Source organism: Lathyrus oleraceus, chromosome 3, assembly GCF_024323335.1.
Source record: "Lathyrus oleraceus cultivar Zhongwan6 chromosome 3, CAAS_Psat_ZW6_1.0, whole genome shotgun sequence".
In the NCBI taxonomy this organism is placed as follows: Eukaryota; Viridiplantae; Streptophyta; class Magnoliopsida; order Fabales; family Fabaceae; genus Lathyrus; species Lathyrus oleraceus.
The window spans coordinates 192,709,843-192,729,925 of NC_066581.1; the positions used below are offsets into that span (position 1 = coordinate 192,709,843).

The 20,083-nt window shown below is 32.8% G+C and overlaps 1 protein-coding gene across 2 annotated transcripts; it reads left to right on the forward strand.

Annotated features, from left to right (window-relative positions):
• Positions 1-270: 270 nt before the first annotated feature.
• LOC127126203 (kinesin-like protein KIN-7K, chloroplastic) lies at positions 271-17,488 on the forward strand. 2 transcript variants are annotated; one of them, XM_051055091.1, is made up of 24 exons: positions 271-567; positions 1,017-1,282; positions 1,392-1,489; positions 3,917-4,006; positions 4,983-5,035; positions 5,682-5,747; positions 5,821-5,874; positions 6,011-6,070; positions 7,495-7,573; positions 7,944-8,011; positions 8,980-9,042; positions 9,164-9,268; positions 9,707-9,811; positions 9,944-10,051; positions 11,208-11,351; positions 11,956-12,138; positions 12,267-12,425; positions 13,321-13,539; positions 14,104-14,244; positions 14,348-14,470; positions 14,549-14,599; positions 15,188-15,235; positions 15,319-15,513; positions 16,688-17,488. In XM_051055091.1, exons 2-24 carry the CDS (start codon positions 1,035-1,037, stop codon positions 17,249-17,251), a joined length of 3,024 nt encoding a protein of 1,007 aa, XP_050911048.1. In that variant the 5' UTR covers positions 271-567; positions 1,017-1,034; the 3' UTR covers positions 17,252-17,488. The 2 variants fall into 2 exon arrangements, with proteins under 2 accessions (XP_050911048.1, XP_050911047.1); XM_051055090.1 differs by having other exon boundaries at positions 273-811.
• Positions 17,489-20,083: the final 2,595 nt, after the last annotated feature.

Genomic DNA, 20,083 nt, shown 5'->3' on the forward strand with positions numbered 1-20,083 from the left:
CTTTATTTTCCATTGACTAATTTAAAATTCAGTAATTTATCTCTTCTTCGCATTCAGTCTATTCCTCCATTCCACCATTCGCATGCGGCTCTCGTGAAACTCCGAATCCCAAATCAGTCAAGAAACCACCCAACCCTACCTCTACCTAAATACGCGCTAAAAATAGATTAAACACTAAACAACATTAATAAATTATAATTAACCACTAACCAGAAAAACAAAAAAGATTCGTCGGAAATTTTCACTAGACCCACCACAAGTCAACAACAGCAACAACTCGTTTTTCTCTCACTCTCTCTCTTATTCGTACCATCTATGCTCCTATTTTTTCTATACCCACACCATATATTACAACTCACTCTACCTGCCTCACTTTCTTTCTTCACCCTCTCCATTACATTGCAATTAACTACACTAATTAACAACACTAATCACACTTTTAATAAATAAAATCTTTAGATTGAAAAACAAGTTTTTCACTCTTTTGGTTTTCATCCTGAACCTACTAATCCAATTTGGGTCAATTCTCCTATCATAACACTTTTTTTTTTTTGTGTTAAATGAAAGGTATAACATCATAATCGCTTCCAAGCCAAGTCAATAATAACCTATTCTTATTACTGTTGCAGAAGAAGATTCACAATTTTATTTTCTTTCTTTTTTCTCACTGAACTTCTATAACTAACTTCAACTTCATCTTCCTCACACTTTCCTCTTCTATTCTCTCTTCTGGATCTGTTTCTTTCTTCTCTTACAACGCGATCTTCTCCGTTTTCTCTCAACAATGCGTTTCTGATTCTTTCTTTTTCAGGTTAATATTCCTTTCTTATCTTATCTTATGCTAATTATAATCCTTACGCATTCAAATTTTTACCGAATTTGTGATGTTTTTCACAGTTCCCGAAGCTCAGAGTGTTATCGTTATCTTCTATTTCTGTTACTGTTGTCGTTGAATTGAATGAAATTGAATTTAATTTTTTGTGAAATTTGTTTATATTGTGCGTGGATTGTTGTAGGTTTGAGGAGAAGTGTTAATGGCGTCGAAACAAGGAGTCAAATCAAAACGATTTGGTTCGATTGGTACAAAAGGTGCGAATTCGCCTTCTTCTTCGACGACATCGTCTTCTAAACAGTTTCAGGAAACTTCCAATGAAGCTCCAAGCTCGCCGGCGTCTTCTTCGGTGCGGAGTAAGCCGCAGCAGTTTTATCCGGAAACTGTGCCTTTGGAGGTTCAAAAAACTAAAGAAAATGTTACTGTGACGGTTCGGTTTCGGCCTTTGAAGTAAGTGTTTTGTTTTGTGAGTAGTGTATTATAGTGGTTGTGACTGTGTTGTGTTGTGTTATGGCTGTTGATGTTAATTTGATTGAGGTCTGGTTTTTGTGCGTCACAGTCCTAGGGAAATTCGTCATGGGGAGGAGATTGCTTGGTATGCAGATGGAGATACAGTAGTGCGAAATGAGTATAATCCGTCCATAGCATATGCTTACGGTATGATATGCCAAGCTCATATTTCTGGATGGGATTTTTGTTTAAATTTATTCATTTGGTGTTTAGGGTGAAGGTTTTGTTTTGAGGTGGAATGTACAACATAGAATATTTCTACAATGTTAGTCATATTTAATGTAAGTATTGAAGAATCTCATGTTTACTTTTGACCACAAAATATCACGGCGACGATAGCTGCAAAGTAAAATAGAGTGAAGAAATTATCAGTTTCACATTGGTTTTTTAATTGATAAAGTCAACCATAATTTTTCTTTGGGGAGGGGGATTATGAAAGAAAATTGGGTGTTGAGTGTCCCATAGTATATGGTGACATAACCTGAATGTTAGTTATATGTGGAGGACAACTCTCACCTAACAAGACAATTTCGTGTAGTTGAGTTTGGCCCAACATCAATTCTTAGATGCTTGAGATTCCTGGTCGTCAGAGTGTGTTGAGAGTTCCTTATTGCATAGTGGTATAACCTGAATAGTGGTTATAAGGGGAACTCTCACCTTACAAACAAATTAGTTTTTGTAGGACTCAGTTAGACCAAACCCAAAATCTAAGAATTTGTTAGAATGAATCTATCTAAAACAAAACTAATAAGAAATCCAGTCATCAAACAGAAATAAAGCAAATCTATGACTCCCAAGAGAAGCCAAGTGAAAATTCTTGTCCCTAACGACACTTGTTAGTGTACTAAACATATAATTTTTTTATTGGAAATTGTACATTCTGTTTTTTAAAAGTTAAAAATTGATGTTTTCAAGACATAATTACCACTTATGGAATCGTTAACATGTGTCCTTAGGGCAAAAGTTAGCATGCCCCAATAAATTTGTTGGGGTGCATCATCTAGGTTGGGGAAAGATGTTTGTTAGTTATCCCATTAGTTAAGAGACTAGCTAGATAAACAGGGGAATTCATCTGACTGATGGTTTGTGAGTGAAAAAAGATTCTCTGAAGGATATATATATATATATATATATATATATATATATATATATATATATATATATATATTCTTGTGAGGAATTCCATTCAACATTTTCTGTTATTAGAGTTTAATAATACAGCTCCAGTCCTTCGGCTATTGCTATCTAGTTTTCCATATCATTTTCTTGGATTTCTACATATTAGCTTGGAATCTTCAGTTCTGAGAGTGATCCCTGTGTAGAACTCTGAAAGAGATGGGTGATGGACAAATAAGAAAGCCTGGATCAGCAAATATGCCCCCTAATGAAGTGCAATTAACTTGGCTTTGTAGTTTCCATCTTTTTCATACCTTTCAGATCATTAGGCCCCTAAATGAAGAAAGTCACTTGAGGATCTTACCATAGAAGGTTTCCTAACCAAGAAAATGCCATTTGACGACTTTCAGTTGGAAACCAAACAAATTAGCAAAAGAACTATGAAGCTAATTTTCTTTGTTGATTAAGGTCAATCCACTTATTGTTATGTTAATTTTCAAGCCAAAAACATAAACAACCAAAGTTGTATCCTTCTATGTGCGGTCAATTTCATGGATCAGTAGTAAGTAGCTATTCATCTCTACCTAAGTATAGAAAATATTGAGGCAAATACTTTTATGGTTTACTCATCAGACAAAGTCTGTTTATATATAGAGATGACAGTTGATTCTCTTGAATCAAGGAGAGATTTTAGGAAGCAAAATCATAACATAATAATAGAAAATAAAATCTGCACTAAATAAAAAAAGGAAAGAATCACACGGATTCTACAACACTATCAAACACCAAAACCTATTTGAAACAATTTAGTCTGAAATAATTGCATGATAAAGGGTGCGTTAAGAGAAAAGAGAGAAAGTCAAAATCTATGTCTTATTTCTTATTGCGGCTCTGTCTGATAAAAATAGCCGTTGGCTGATAAGATAGCTGATAGCTTATGGCTTATGGCTCATGGCCGATGACCGATAGCTTATAGCTTATAGGTGATGTTTGTTGACTGAGAGCTAATAAGCTAATTGAAGTGTTTGGTAAAATTAGCAGTTTAACTAGCTGATAAATGTAAAATGACATAAAAAGGTATTCAATACATAATTATTTTATTTTAAGTTAAAATAAATTATAAAGGGTAAAAGTGAGTTTTAGTTAAAATAATAAGGGTAAAAGTGGAAGAAAAAATGAATAGCTATAAGCTAAAAAGCTATTTGAAATAGCGTCTGAATAATAAGCCATAAGCTCGTGATGAAAAGACTGTTACCAAACAGGTCTTTTATTGTTATATTAAATGAGCTTATAAGCTATAAGCTCAAAAATATGTCATATTAAACAGTGTCTATGTATACAACACACACACATCCACACACACATATATAGTTAATCAGAAGCTTAATTTGCTTAGTCTAATTATTTCTCATTTTTAATGTTGTACATTAAATAATCAATTTTTCTTCTTGTTTCTAGATCGTGTCTTTGGTCCCACGACCACAACTCGTCATGTCTACGATGTTGCCGCTCAGCATGTTGTTAGTGGTGCTATGGAGGGCATCAATGGTAATTAGAATATTGAACTAACCTCTTAAATACCTATTTAGCACGGTCAAAGAGTAAATTCTACTATTGGTTAGATCAAATCATTGTTTTATTTTCCTTAATATGCAGATTACATTTTGTATCTGATTTGAAATAATACTAAATCCTATTTTTCTGTATACTAAATAGGTATTGATAAAATGATTTTGTATGGTTTGATGTTGCTTATTAGCTCTTAATTGTAAATACTATGCACATTCTAAATTGTAGCTGTTATTTTGACTGGTAGATTCAATAAAAGATTCAAGTGCTATGCACATGTAGTAAAAGTAATCATAGTTTTGCAGCCAGGGTACTGAAGACAGTTTATAAAATTTCTGAGGGATTTCCATTTCCATTTGGTTTGGATCCTTTTTTGTGTAGAAGTTATATGCTTATGACTTTGTTGATCACTCCCCGTCTTCTTATAATTGTTCGCAAAATAAGTGTGCAAGCCTTGGGTTGATAGGTAGTCAGATCATGATGTAACGTAGAAGGTTTGAGATTTGACATCTTATCATTTAGTTCACATAGTTGTATTGTCTAAAGAATACAGTAGGTTCAGACCTTTGCAGATTTCACGACAAATGAAATTGGGGTATTTTGATGGTTGGGGAAGAGTTAAGGATTTAGTGATAAAGATGTCAAGAGTTCAATTACCACTTCCATCATCATTCTAATAACAATAATAACATTTTCCTTTCAAAAAAACTTGATTCAGACCAGGGAATATTTTTCGTGAGTCTACATCTCTCAAATGGACTGTAGTTAGTCATGCAATTTCTTTGATGCAGAAACCTGTTCATTTCACTCTTTTCTCCTTGAAGTTGACCATTCCAATTGTTTAGCCACTGTGCATGTAGCAATATTTGGCTGTGGGACTTGGAGATTGTTTTTCATTAGCTTATCTGGCATATTGGGTAATTAACAAATGAGCTCCTCTCTGGTTTTCATACAGGAACAGTATTTGCATATGGGGTGACAAGCAGTGGGAAGACTCATACAATGCATGTGAGACCACTTATTTTCCACCTGCATCTTGGTGATCTGTCTAATTTGTTACTTGTCTTGAATTTGGCAATTTAAAGTTTTTGGTTAGAATATTTATCACTGCCTAATTCCTCTCAGAGGTGCACGAATAATATATAAGTTTTTGGTTATAATATAAAAGTTTTTGGCAATTTAAAGTGTTTGGTTAGAATATTTTCCATTTCCATACGGTTTGGATCCTTTTTTGTCCAGTCATATTGAACTGAAGCAGCTAGGTTTTTTAGCTCGTTAATTGTTATATTTTACTCAATCAAAATCTGCACAGCCTGCATAAGCTCAATCCTTTGTTCAAATCCACAACTTAACAGCTATTGACCTGAAATGACAGTCTCAAACATAGAGTAACTACATTTATATTATATATGATGAACACGTTTAAGACTGCAAACCCATGGTTGGTACTTTTATCAGTTTTTCATGTGACTGGAGACCGCTGTGAAGCTTTGAACCCTTCTTTGCAGCTTAATAATATGTTATGCAATGTCATCACATAAAAATGAATCAGTTATTGCGACAAATGCGGATAATATCGAATTAAGCTATGAATTTATATTATTTGCTGATATTTCTAAGAGGTACACTCTTGCTCATAAATTCATAATTGCAGGGTGATCAAAGATCTCCTGGAATCATACCTCTTGCCGTGAAGGATACTTTTAGCATTATCCAAGAGGTATGAAAAATACTGGTCTGTTTGCTGCACTTTTATTATAGGAATCATGCAATCTGATGTTTCTTCTTGCCAGACTCCAAACCGAGAGTTTCTCCTTCGAGTTTCGTACTTGGAGATCTACAATGAGGTGTGCTTCTTTCTGATATTTTATTTGTTTCTTGTGATGCTATGTTCACGTTGATGCTGTTTTCTACAGACATGAATATAAGTTTGATTAACACCACTTTGTTCTTCTCACTGTTATTCTCAAAACTGCCTTTTAGGTAGTTAATGACTTACTAAATCCAGCAGGACAGAACTTAAGAGTCAGAGAGGATGCTCAGGTACTGCTCATAAGTTTTCTCATTTCTTCTATTGTATCTTTATTCGATATTACTTAATTAATAGGTAAGAGTGTCTGCTCTGAGTTACTTTGATTGCCATGTGCCAAAATGTTATTTTTAGTCAATTAAGCCAAGTAACATTTGATTCACAAAAGCAAATTTGAGTTCTAGATGATTTAAAGATATCCATATATCTTCATATTTGTGAAATCACGTTAGCGCCCTACCTGCAATTTTCTATCAACTCTGTTCCAAACGTGATCTCGTCTTACTACTGATTTTCCTTTTTAATTGCTCTCCCTCCCTTTCACAAAGGGTATCACTTTAAGAAATAAATTGTTTTAAAATGAGTGTCATTTTCACTCTTCAATGAGAATTAATTTCCCCCCTCTAATTGTGCCATCTAATTAATAATATGTACTCTAATCTAAACTATTATATTCCACTTTTCATTTATGATGGTGAAAAATAAACCAATGGTTAATAATGTTAGTTTTGTAAAAGTGTGATGTCTTTTGGCGACTTCATTGCATTTCTTAATATGTGTGCAAAAACCTTAAACGACACTAATTTTAAAATGGAGGGAGTATTATTTGGTTGTTTTTCTCCTAAAATGGGTATGTTTGTAACAAGCTAAAAGTTTAGTAAACTTTACTTAGGAGGGTTCTTAGAAGATATGAAAACACCTTATAGCATCTTTGATATTATCGTAGAATATCTCATAGGATTTGATTCTAATATTAGATTACCTCTTATGGTTAGTTTCATATTTATTAGTTATTATCATGTTTTGTTTCCCTATTTCAGAATTTAAATGTTTGAAACACATCGAATAATAAAATGGTTTAATGTGTTTAGTTCCTGTAAAATACCCTTCATGTGCAATTTGTCCCTCCAATTTTTTTCTTCTAACTTTGATCCCCATTTAATCCATGTTTCTAGACATGGTCACTACCGATAGTTTTTTTAATTATGTGGCTGTGGTATCCACGTGACAGTTGCTGATGTGTTACGCCACATTTCTAGTCGGCAAAAAACAAAAGACAACGACCAAGTCTGAGAACATGGAATTATTGGGGGAGCAAAGTTGGGATTTCTTGCAGGATCAAAAAGCGCACGGGGAGTAATCTGTAGGGACCATGCACATTTAACCCAAGATAAAACTCATTTCTATACAAAATGGATAAGAAAGAACAGTTGTTTCCCAGACACTGTTTGAAACACTTTTAATGATTCTGACTGTTGTATATGAGCCATCAACCTTATTTCTTGTTCTTTCTTTGTATTAATGTATAACTCAAGCAAAGCCATCAGCATTTTAAAGATAAGCAGATATATAGTTTATGAAGTACATATTCGTAGTTATACAAATAGAAGATTTTTGAAGGAAAGTCTGTATCATTTGTAAATTGATTCATATGTAGGGCACCTTTGTTGAGGGAATTAAGGAAGAGGTTGTTCTCTCCCCTGCTCATGCACTCTCTCTTATTGCAGCTGGAGAAGGTAAAAGTTCCAGCTAGGTTTGTTTTCTCGTTGATTGATTTAATTTTCTGGTCTGGTGTACCATCATATTGTGGGATATTTTAATTTCCTGTCTTTTGTAATTAAGTAATGATGTTTATGTATTTGAAAATTGGGTGTTACAATGAAGAGTGAGGTAACATTAGGTTACCTTTATGCAGTAAAATAACAGGTATATTATTTGCTAGCTTTTCATATGGTATTGTCAAAAAGTAGCTGCACATAATATTTTTTGGTTGTTATTAAAAAAACGTTTTACTGGGTTCTACAATTCTACTTGATGCCTTGCAGACTTTCTGTTTTTTGATGTGTCCCCTTCTTTATTCTTGACAAAGTTTTAATTTGACCACAGAACACAGACATGTTGGGTCCACAAACCTCAACTTACTCAGCAGCAGGAGCCATACAATATTTACTCTGGTGGGTTTATACTATCTTAAAGGATAAATCGTATTGTTTCAACAAACTGTTCTTGTATTTTGCACTGAATATATCATACGATACATCATACAATCATGAAAAACCACATGAAAGCTTACCCTCAAGGTTTATATGTAGACTAACTTATCCAATAGTCATAATAGCTAACCAATCAGCATAATAATTAACCCTATTCTAAGACTGAAAGATAAGCCAAAAATAGAATAAAAATCCCAATTTAATGATAAAATATTGGTTTAAATATTTTTTCATCCCTACAAATAATAAATATACCAAATTTTTGCTTTTGGCACTTGCTTTGTTTTAGCCTCTGTAATATGTGGCCATATTGATTTTAGTCCATATGTAGTCCATATTTGAAGGACAAAAATTAATATGAACCAAATATTAGGGTACCAATTCCAACCTAAACAAATATAACTGAAATTGAAACAAACCAAGAAGCGTGAAAAGTTTATATTTGTAAAGACCAAGAACAATAAAAAAACTTTAGAGACTAAAAACAAAATGTTAGATATTTCTTGGGACGAGAAAATTTATTTAAGCCTAAAATAATCCCAAGTTGTTAAATACCCTAAATAAAATAATGAAATATACTCCCCCAGAAGCTAGCTCAAGGGTGATGATTGCCAACAAGACTAGACATCTAGAGTATGGACAATTACAGGGGGCTTAATAACAAATCTAGCATAAGTTTTGATACCATCTTAAAATTTGGGTTAGACCTAAATCATCCCTAAAAGCTAGCTTAAGGGAGAGGATTGTCCAAGCCTTATAAGTACTGCTTTGTTCATATCTCTAGTCGATATGAGATTTTAACAATAAAAATCTCCAACTTTTAACCAGTTCAGGAATGAGAAAATTGAACATCAAGATGTAACCTATTTATTTATACATATATATTACACTCCTTTTACTGTTTTTAATCTTATGCTATTTTATAACAGACCATAGAAAGCAGTCCATGTGGTGAATATATTGAAGGAGAAGCGGTAACACTGTCACAATTGGTAACTATTTTAAACTTAATAGTTGAACTTCATTTGCTATGTACATGAGATCTCTAATTACAAGCTTTACCATGGGTACTGATTTCAAGTTATTTTGTTAATATTTTATGTATACATGCAGAACCTCATTGATCTAGCAGGTTCAGAGAGTTCAAAAGCTGAAACAATTGGCATGAGAAGGAGAGAAGGATCTTATATCAACAAAAGTCTTTTAACTCTTGGAACTGTGAGGTCTCAAACCTTTCTTCTGATTATAATTTAGAGATGTGTTATATTGTGTACCTTTACCAAACTGCTTAGACTTTTGGTACTGTTGGTCCTTGATGTGATATTAGTGCCTATGCGACCCGATACTCTAGATTTTGATCCCCGTTGCTCCATTTTTGTGTGGAAAGAACTAGAAAGTTGAATTTTAGCACATAATAGGGACTATGCATCCACCCTTCAAGCCCAAAGGGCTCGTGCATGAGAGGGCGTGTTAGAGATGTATTATGATTTATAAAATCATTCATGTGTCTTTTCCTAAAATCTTAAGCTTCTGAGTTGTTTGTTAACAAATGGGTCAAAACAAATCACTATTCATATTTGTTTTTGACTTTTAAGTCCTTATTTATGCTGTTGTATTCAGTGGACCCGTGTGACTTTTAAGTTCTTTGTTGCACAGGTTATTTCAAAATTGACCGAAGCTAAAGCTAGTCACATACCATATAGGGACTCCAAATTGACTAGAGTGCTTCAGTCTTCTCTCAGTGGTCATGGACGTGTATCTGTAAGGCTTCCGCGTGTAGATATTTGTTGTCAGATATTAATTTGTGAAAAATAAATTTCATAATACAAATCATTATGGTAGAAATGCTATAAAAATAAGCAATTGTGATAGTTTATTGTTATTTAAATGCAGCTTATTTGCACAGTAACCCCTTCATCAAGTAGCAGCGAAGAGACACATAATACATTGAAGTTTGCTCACCGGGCAAAACACATTGAAATACAGGCAGCTCAAAACAAGGTAAGTTAAAATTAAAATTACTTTTAGTTAAAACCGAATTTTGTTCCTAAAAATAACAGAGTGCAACAGGCACAAAGTACACAATTAAACTCTTAATCTTCTTCTACATAATATCATCCCCCAACTACATAGAATACAGTTTTCTGAGCAACAAGTACCTCAATTCCTGTAAGATGATACTACTTAAACGGAAAATAGTACTACTTATTTGAAGTATTTCTACATGATATTTTTCGTAGGCAAGTGTATTCTTGGAAAAATGGACTTCGCCGAACCGTAAGATGCGCCTCTGTATCTTGTCATTCTTCTCGGCCTGTAATGGTCGCGGCTGGAAAATGGTTGATCGTGGCCGGAAATGGCCATGATCGCAAATAATCAATGGTTTTACCATTTTTTTTACAACTTGACTACAACACGCGATTCTACTTAAGATTTAGATTGTTGGAGGTGAGTGAGATCGTAGAATTGTAAGATTTTAAGATTTAAATCGATATTTTGATAACCATGTCTAGAAGCAGATTCCCTATCAATTGGGGAGCTTACCCAATGAATATATTAGTAACCAACAATCTGAGTGTAAACTTTATTCTCACAGATACTTCCATTTCCCAGTGCCCTGTAATGTATTCTGGCATACACGTAAATTGCATTCCAATGTTCTTCACAAGTTCAATGTAGGAACTGTCTATACACTTCCTACGAAGGAGATGTCGTTTGATAGGATTAGTGACAGCGAGGTAATTCAATTTCTCAACCAAGCCCTTATATCTTCATGGACTCCTTAAGTAGTTCCCCTGATTTGGCACAATCATATTTCGGAAGAAATCATACGAACCTGGATATTTTGGAAAGGACATTATTTTGAGACATTTTCTATGTTTGTAGTAGCCTGTGATTTAGTGATATGAGATGCTTGAATCTTTAAATTAAAGTTCAGTAATATATTTGTGTACTTCAAAACACGACAGTGTTCTTTATTTCTGCTCTCTTTGGTTTTCTGCTTCTGTTTCTTGAGGATTTCTGCCTATGGGTATTTCAGTATGCTTGGAAAGCTAGGATGACTGATGTTTTTCTTATTTGGTACCCCTTTTTTTATAGGCGATTCCATCCTTCGTGATCCCTTTCTAATTGTTTTTGATATATACTAAATCTACAGATAATTGATGAAAAGTCACTCATCAAGAAATACCAACAAGAGATTCAATGCTTAAAGGAAGAATTGGAACAGTTAAAGAAGGGCATTGTCCCAGTTCAGCCAAAAGACACTGGGGATGATGACATTGTGCTCCTAAAGCAAAAGGTCGGTAATGCTATATATAAATTACTGCCTTCTGTTTTGTTTCTTAGGATATTTTTTATTAAAAAGTTCTGGATGAAAGTTAGAATACAAAATGTGAATACTGGTATTACGTGTCCAAAAACTTGAGCATAAATAGGTGTTCACTTTTCTAGGCCCTCCAGAAAAGGGTGTACTGTATTATAAAAATATTTTTAGTTTACAAGTTGAACACTAATCGAACATTGCAAACTCAATAGTTTTTTTTTTATTGTAGAGTAACACAAATTTACGACTTATATTTGTATTTAATTTTGTAATTCACTATGTAGCCTTTATTACTCTCTGTAACCATTGACATAAAGTCTGTATTTTCTTATTATAAAAATCGTTCTTTTGAAAATAGTAGTACGGCTCTCTTTTTTTTGGTGGCTGTATTATGAGCCCACATATGTTTCAAGGCAAATGGTTAATAATTATTTTTGTTGTAGAGAAACTCTAAAGGGTAGAATGAATGAATTTGGAAATAATTTTTAGGATGGTGAAATAAATTTATTGGTTGAGTTTATTGGTATTCTATAAAATTAGCATTCTGATTTGAATGGTTTTCAATTGTAACAATGTAAAGTTAGAAGATGGTCAAGTTAAGTTGCAATCCAGATTGGAACAAGAAGAAGAAGCTAAAGCTGCTTTGTTAGGCCGAATACAACGGTTGACTAAGTTGATTTTGGTCTCTACAAAAGCATCACAATCAACGAGATTTCCTAACAGGCCTGGCCACCGTAGAAGACATTCCTTTGGAGAAGAAGAGGTGTTTCTCATTTTACTTTCTACCCTCCTGCTCCCCTAAATACCAGTAATTTACATTTCTTTTAGTTTTAAATACTTTTTTTTTTCTCTCCGTCCCTAAAATTTTTCATTTTAAATTCTTGTTTGCAGCTGGCATATCTTCCATACAAAAGGCGGGATTTAATCTTAGAAGAGGAAAATATTGACTTGTATGTTAATCTGGAGGGAAATGCTGCAACAGCTGATGATTCTCCAAAAGGGGAGAAAAAGACAAAGAAACATGGACTACTACATTGGTTGAAACCACGTGTAAGTTGTCCATTGCTGTTTGCTATTTGTAATGCTAGGGAATTATGAAAACATGATTGAAATGCATGTTACTTTTCCAAGTTGTATAGCTTGCTTTTATTGATTATGAAGTTTGATTTGAATTCTTCCTCTTTCATCTCTATTACTCCTATTATATTATTAAATCTATCGGAATTTGTGTCTGATCCTCTTATCTTCTGTCTGCTTCTCTTATTCTTGACAATACTTTTTGTAAGATTATGATAATCTTTTAGCTCAAATAACATTTATTTTGATGCACGCTGGCAATGTGTTACATAACCCTATTAATAACTTATTAAATTAACTACAAGTTGAATTTTTACATCTTGATGTTTGGAATTTTATTTTAAAATCTAACTACAACTCCGGCTTGATTTATAAGCAAAAAAGACAAATTTCATGATTATTAAGAAAGATAGTTAAATGCATTTAATTTTTTTGATTTTATGTAAGAGAGATAACATAATTACTTGTATACCCTCAATTAAATTGTCATCCACTAACGAAATTAAGTAATTAAAACAGGGATAATTTTAGAATAAAGGCATTAAATACACATAGATTTGTTGACATTTGCTTATATTTAAGGCCAAACAATTTAGAAACTTTTGCTTATAAACCCTAAAAGTTGCATGCATGTGCCACACCCATTGACTACTCTTAAAGGCATGCGCCATAGGCAATGGCGCCTTAGGCCAAAAGATGAGTGCAGCGCCACAGTCAGTGGCGCATCCTCTTGGGGGCGACTTTTTTTTGTTTGAAAAGTTATTACATTGGTATTTTTTCTGAAAAAATGGTTATTTGGATATTTTTTTGAAAAAACATGATTATTTAAAAAAAAATTCTGATGTTTGTGTTTCACTATTTTTATTAGAAACGGGAAAATGCCTTGACAGGCACTAGTGATAAATCCAGTGGAGCAAAATCTACTAGTACGCCGTCTACACCTCAAGCAGACAATGGTAACCATGTGGAGTCCAGACTTTCCCATTCTCTAGCCGCAGAAAGCTCTCCATCTGCTGATCATATATCCGATGCAAGAGAGGATAAAGATATTCATGACGATAGTTTATTGGGACAAGAGACACCTATGGTATATAATTAAGTTCTGTTTTTTTGTTTCTTATTGTTGTTTTGGAGAAAAATTCTAAGTTATAGCGTTTGTAAAATGTCATATTCACTTTAGTATTAAACATGACAAATGACAGTTTGTACTTCCTGTGCATATGTTTTGGTAAATACCGGTGAAGTGATTATTGTCTCAACTCAAAAGTTACTTAAATTCTTTCTAAACCACAAACAACCTCAATTATGTTTTCCTCATGTGTAGTTCAGTGCATAAATGTCCCTTTCTTACCATAGAAGTTTTCTCAGTGTCCAACATCGTGTATTTAATCTGTCAAATTATTACTTCCAACATTGTGTATTTAATTTAATTTTATTAAATACTTCTATTACTTATCATCCGGTAATAACCATTCGACCTAAAGAGTTGCCACATGTTTTGAGAATTATGTATCAAAGCTCTGTTAATTGCGTGAAGTTATAACTTTTTTAGTATCTAAAAAGGGATAAATATAGTTTATATATAACTGTATATTATGTGGATAACTATTTTCACCTTATTAGATGTCATCTTTGTTTTTCCGATTTCTAGACAAGCATCAAATCAGTTGATCATATTGATCTTCTGAGGGAGCAGCACAAGATTTTATCCGGAGAAGTGGCACTTCATTCAAGTGCATTAAAGAGGCTGTCTGAGGAAACAAGAACAAATCCTCAAAATAGTCAGATTCATGTTGGTTACTCTCTTTTTTTGTCTGTATAGCTGGTTCCATTTTCTTTTATGAGAATTATCATTGTCGTTGTTTTGCCTGAAAGTTTTATTTGTAATAATAAAGGTGGAGATGAAAAGGTTGAAAGATGAAATTAAGGAAAAGAGTGAACAAATTGATTTGCTGGAAAAGCAAATGTCTAATTATTTCATAGCTTCAGAGCAGACAGATCAATCAGGAGTATCACAGGTATGCTCACTTGACATCGTTGTTGCTTTATTTCACTTGATTGCGGTCCAACTTAATACTGGTTGTTTTGTACTGCAGGCTGTTGCTGAGCTGATGGAACAATTAAATGATAAATCCTTTGAACTTGAGGTAACAGTTATTTACCACGTGCTAATGTTTTTCAACATATAATTGCAGTAGACAGGAAGTTCAGATGGAATTGAATTGAAAACTCGCATGCACCAGTCTCCTTATTTTACAACTGGGAGGCCAAGTCCATTTTACTAGACTTGAAAAAAACATTTTGTAATATTATTTCTTGATAAAACTTCATTAGATTGACTTGCATTCTCATAACTACGTACTAAGACTAACGCAATATTACCAGCAATGAAACTGTCCTAATAATACAAGAAAATGAAGCAACAAATCTGCACAGATTACAGAAATTAACTCATGAAATATTAGACAACAACTCCCCAACAGTTATTTCTTAAATGAAATTCTATTGTAGTACTTTCCAATCAAACCAAAGATAGTTTATGATTATGTCAATAATCTAACGTAATTGGTGTTTCAGAAGCTCTACCTCTAATCATGCAAGATAGTAATGTTCTTGTTTTGTCAGGCATCTTAGCCGTTTAACTGCTAAAATTACTAGCGCATGAACATTTGGACTTGCTAACGATTTTTTGATTAGCCCAATATTAGCTAATGCACAATATTCTGCTAATTCAGGTCAAAGCAGCAGACAATCGTATAATTCAAGAACAGCTTAATCAGAAGGTGAACATCTAGCTTAATTTTGTTTGTGACAGTCCTATCATTTTTATCATGTTTAAGCTAAGTGAGAAATATGACATTATCAGATTTGTGAATGCGAAAGCCTGCAAGAAACTGTTGCTTCTTTGAAACAGCAACTGGTAGATGCAATAGAGTTGACGAATTTCAGCCCAGCCAATCATTCACAACATTTCCTTGGAACCAAGGACTATCATGGCGAACTTCACCTTGACAAAGGAAACATAAACAGTTCCAGTGAAGGGATTCTTTTGCAAGCACAGGTATATTTTTTCACTTTGTGCCATCTTCATTGGGTGCTCATTAAGCTCTTAACCTTTCTTTCCACTCAAAAGGCAGTCTACAATGTCCTTATGGTACAACAGTAACGGCAAACTACTTGCTACACTAACTTTCGTATTACAGTGCATGAGAAGTGTTAGGAACACTCCTTACAATGCTCACTAAATGATGAGGTGAAATTTATGTGGGTCCCACCTCTTTGTAAACGAGTCTTACTAAATAGTTAATAGAGCTCATTTAGTAGGACTGACAAGTTGGTGTTGAAGTAAGATTATTAGAGAGATGGTCTTTAACACACTTCTACAGTGCAAAGACTTGTTTCAAGTGAGAGCACTTATTGTGAGAGGCACAAGGAAGAAACTATTAATTATTGGTCTTCCATGGATTTTCAAGATTTAAAATTAATGAGTAAATACTCCCTCCGTACCAATTTATAATCAAAAAAACACTCATTTTTCTTGTAACAAATTATAAGCAAAAAAACATCAAATTTATTTCATTTAACCATTTCATTCTAAAAAAATCATCTTTTCCAAAGCAAAATAAAATGCAAATTGCATTTAATTTGGCTTCTCTCTCATTTTCTCTATAAAGAACAACCAATCAAAATTGTTTTTACATCTTCCCATGAAACATATTTCAAAAAAGACACAAAATCTTAAACTTTCTTAATAAGTGTGAAATATTCATTTTGCTTATAAATTGGTACGGAGTAGTATACTGTTCTCATACTACGTGCATGATCAACAGTGAGCATTTCTACTTATATAAAATAAAATCTCAGTCTATCTACACTCCCATATGATATTTATATTACTTTAAATAATGCATCCAATTTGGCTCTGGTAAGCATTTATTCTCAGGTTCATTTCCCTTGTAAATGATTTTTGCAATCTGAGATTGTGTATATCTCTTAACTCCCATCTGGAATTGTTTTCTCCTCGGTGCTTTTTGTTTGTGGAGAAAACCTTTTAAATTTTGAATAGTGATTAATTTGCAAATTTTACAAACCGGAAGTGATTACGAGAAATGTCTAATGACTGATGTTTCTACTTGCATTCTTTTCCACAGTTAGTTAACATCTTCAAATGGTATGATGGATTTAGTACATAGCTAAATCATCATTCCCACTGATCTAGTGCACTTTTTAATTAGGTGAGTGAGATAGAAGAGCTGAAACAAAAGGTGGCACAGCTAACAGAATCGAAAGACCAGCTTGAAGTTAGGAATCAGAAGCTAGCAGAAGAGAGTTCATATGCTAAAGGGCTAGCTTCAGCTGCTGCTGTTGAGCTTAAGGCACTGTCAGAAGAAGTTGCTAAACTCATGAACCATAATGAGAGATTAGCTGCTGAGCTAGCTGCGTCCAAGAATTCACCTACCCCTCGGAGAACTAGTGGAACAGCCCAAAACGGGAGAAGAGAAAGTCAAGTTAGACTTAGACGAAATGATCAGGGTGGTTCAAACTCAGATGTCAAGAGAGAACTAGCCTTGAGTAAAGATCGGGAACTTTCATACGAAGCTGCTCTTTTAGAGAAAGATCAGAAAGAGGCCGATCTTCAAAGAAAGGTAGAGGAATCAAAACAAAGAGAAGCATACTTGGAAAATGAACTTGCCAATATGTGGGTTCTTGTGGCAAAGCTAAAAAAGTCACATGGAGCAGAAAACGATGTTTCAGGTTCAACTAAAGAGAGTTCGCAACTGGATGGTTTTGACATTTGATATGATTTTGTATAGTGGCTTTTAAGTTTATCAATATTACAATTTGCTTAAATTAGGAATGGCTTGAGGGAAAGCTTTGTAAAGATTGTTGTTAGCAGGAAAGTTTGTTTTTCTCTTCCCCTACATCACCATCCGTTTTGGTCCATAGCAAGGGCTTCTCATCTGTACATCCAAAGCTCCAAAGAACTCACTTGTCACTTCATTCTTTCTAATGTTCCTCCTCCAAATATTGTGCTAGTTTGTTCCCTTTTTGTGAGCATAGCTAATTTAAATGCTGTGCTAAAGTCCCTTTTGTGAGCATAATTTGGTTTGTAGCTCTGAAGACAATGTTTAAAGTTTAGAAAGTAAAGCATCAAATGTGCATTAACAAGGAAGTTTTGTTTAACCGGATCCCTTTAATATCTTCCGTTGATAAGTGGGCAAAGTGATATTATAATAATAATAATAATAATAATAATAATAATAATAATAATAATAATAATAATAATAATAATAATAATAATATAATAATAATAATAATAATAATAATAATAGAAATAATAATATATATTTTTAGATATTTGGGCAGAGATTCAAAGCTCGCAGGTATTTAACTCAACTAAATTAATTGATATATATTAGTTGATCTGTCTCACTCATTATTATTATTATTATTATTATTATTATTATTATTATTATTATTATTATTATTATTATTATTAGTATTTTTTTATTATTATTAGAATTACTATTATTATTATTAGTATTTTATTATTATTATTATTATTGATATTATTATTATTATTATTTTTTAATTATTATTATTATTTATTTTTTAATTATTATTATTATTATTATTATTATTTAATTATTATTATTATTGTTATTATTATTGTTATTATTATTATTTTTATTATTATTATTTTTATTATTATTATTACTATTATTATTATTATTTTTATTATTATTTATTATTATTATTATTTATTATTATTATTATTTTTTTATTTTTATTTTTATTAATTATTATTATTATTATTATTATTTTTATTTTATAAAATTATTATTATTATTATTTTTATTTTTATTTTTATTTTTTAATTATTATTATTATTATTATTATTATTTTTATTTTTATTTTTATTTTCATAAATCAACCCACTTAATCGAAAAAACATGTAACACTTGACATTATAAAAATAGTAATAGTAACCATAAGTCTGAATGTTAACTTTTATTAAATAGCAGGAGAACAACAATAACAAATAGTTAACTCAACATGTTCAACATCAATATAACATGTCATTATAAGAAATGTTAAAACATAATGAAAAACACATCGTTCCCAATTCTCCGGTGTTCCACATCAAAGCAGACGTCGATATTAAAATAAAAGGAAGACTTAATCTTTCATTCACATCTGAGCTCCTACTGCAAATTATCTGCATGTTATACACGTGGAGACAACATTCAAACAGAAGGGGTGAGATATCATAATTATATAAAGAAAAGCATGATAGTAAATAAGCATCAGATTATCACATGCATATATCACCCATTCCACAACACAATTTTACATAATCTACACCACGACTATTCACACATACTCACAACATAACAACCATCCAACATGACAACAACATAACAACCATCCAACATGACAACAAATACAACCAATATACAATGCAATGAGACTCAACAACTCGACTCAATGCATGTGGTACCAATACGTGAACACTCAAGTTCACCGCTTCGATCCTCACCTCCTAGGATCAAAGTCACCAATTCGTTACCATCACCTCCGATAACGTCTCACTGATTCCATCACCTCTGAAATCAGCTATCGACCCAATCCACACAATGGGATTTGAGGCTCACCAACGACAAACCATTTGTCCAATAACATGAATGCATGCAACATACTATACATGCAACAACAACATCACACACAATGATCCACCATCATAGTCAATATACACCACTAATACTGACTATCACGCATCAACATATGTTATACAACTCAATAACATCAACATACAACATAACAAGCAACAACAAATGCATTTAACGTTATGTCACACCATCACATAAACATTTTAATGCATATCATCACCATTGCACATAAAATATTCATTTTCAGGTACTGAAACCAATTTGAAATGATAATACACGCTCTCAGATTTCCGACACTTCGAACGACACTCGGAACAAAAATTATGAATTTTAAATTTTTTTAATAAAATACTTCTAGTGTAATCGGTTATCCTAAAACCAGTAACCGACTATACTACATCCAATAGTGCAACCCACACTGTCACACACATACACACGGTAATCGGCTACTAAAAAACTAGTAACCGGTTACACCCTCACTTCCAGCCCCTGCGTGACCTCTGTTACACAGGATAAACGGTTACCCAAAAATTTGTAACCGGTTACACCCCTCAAATTTTGCCTAGAAACATGTTTTTAAACATTGTAACCAATTACTTCAAATCTGGTAATCGATTACACTGTTGCAGAAACACTTATCTGCAACTTTTTCAAAATGAAAAATCACCCCAAATTCATCCCCAAACCCCATTTTTCTTACAAATCACTTACACCATATTTTAACACGAAAAACACAAAACATTAACACCGAAAACTTTCATAACTCAGTTCCGACTCTAACCCGAAGCAACATCAATCACAAAACATTAACAACAACCAATCCAATCAATTTTATGATTCTAACAACAATTCATCTTTCACATAATTCAACAACTAACAAATATCACCATGATCATGAACATAGAGAAGAAAAACACAAAACCTACATGACATAATCTACCCAACATCATCATGTTAACC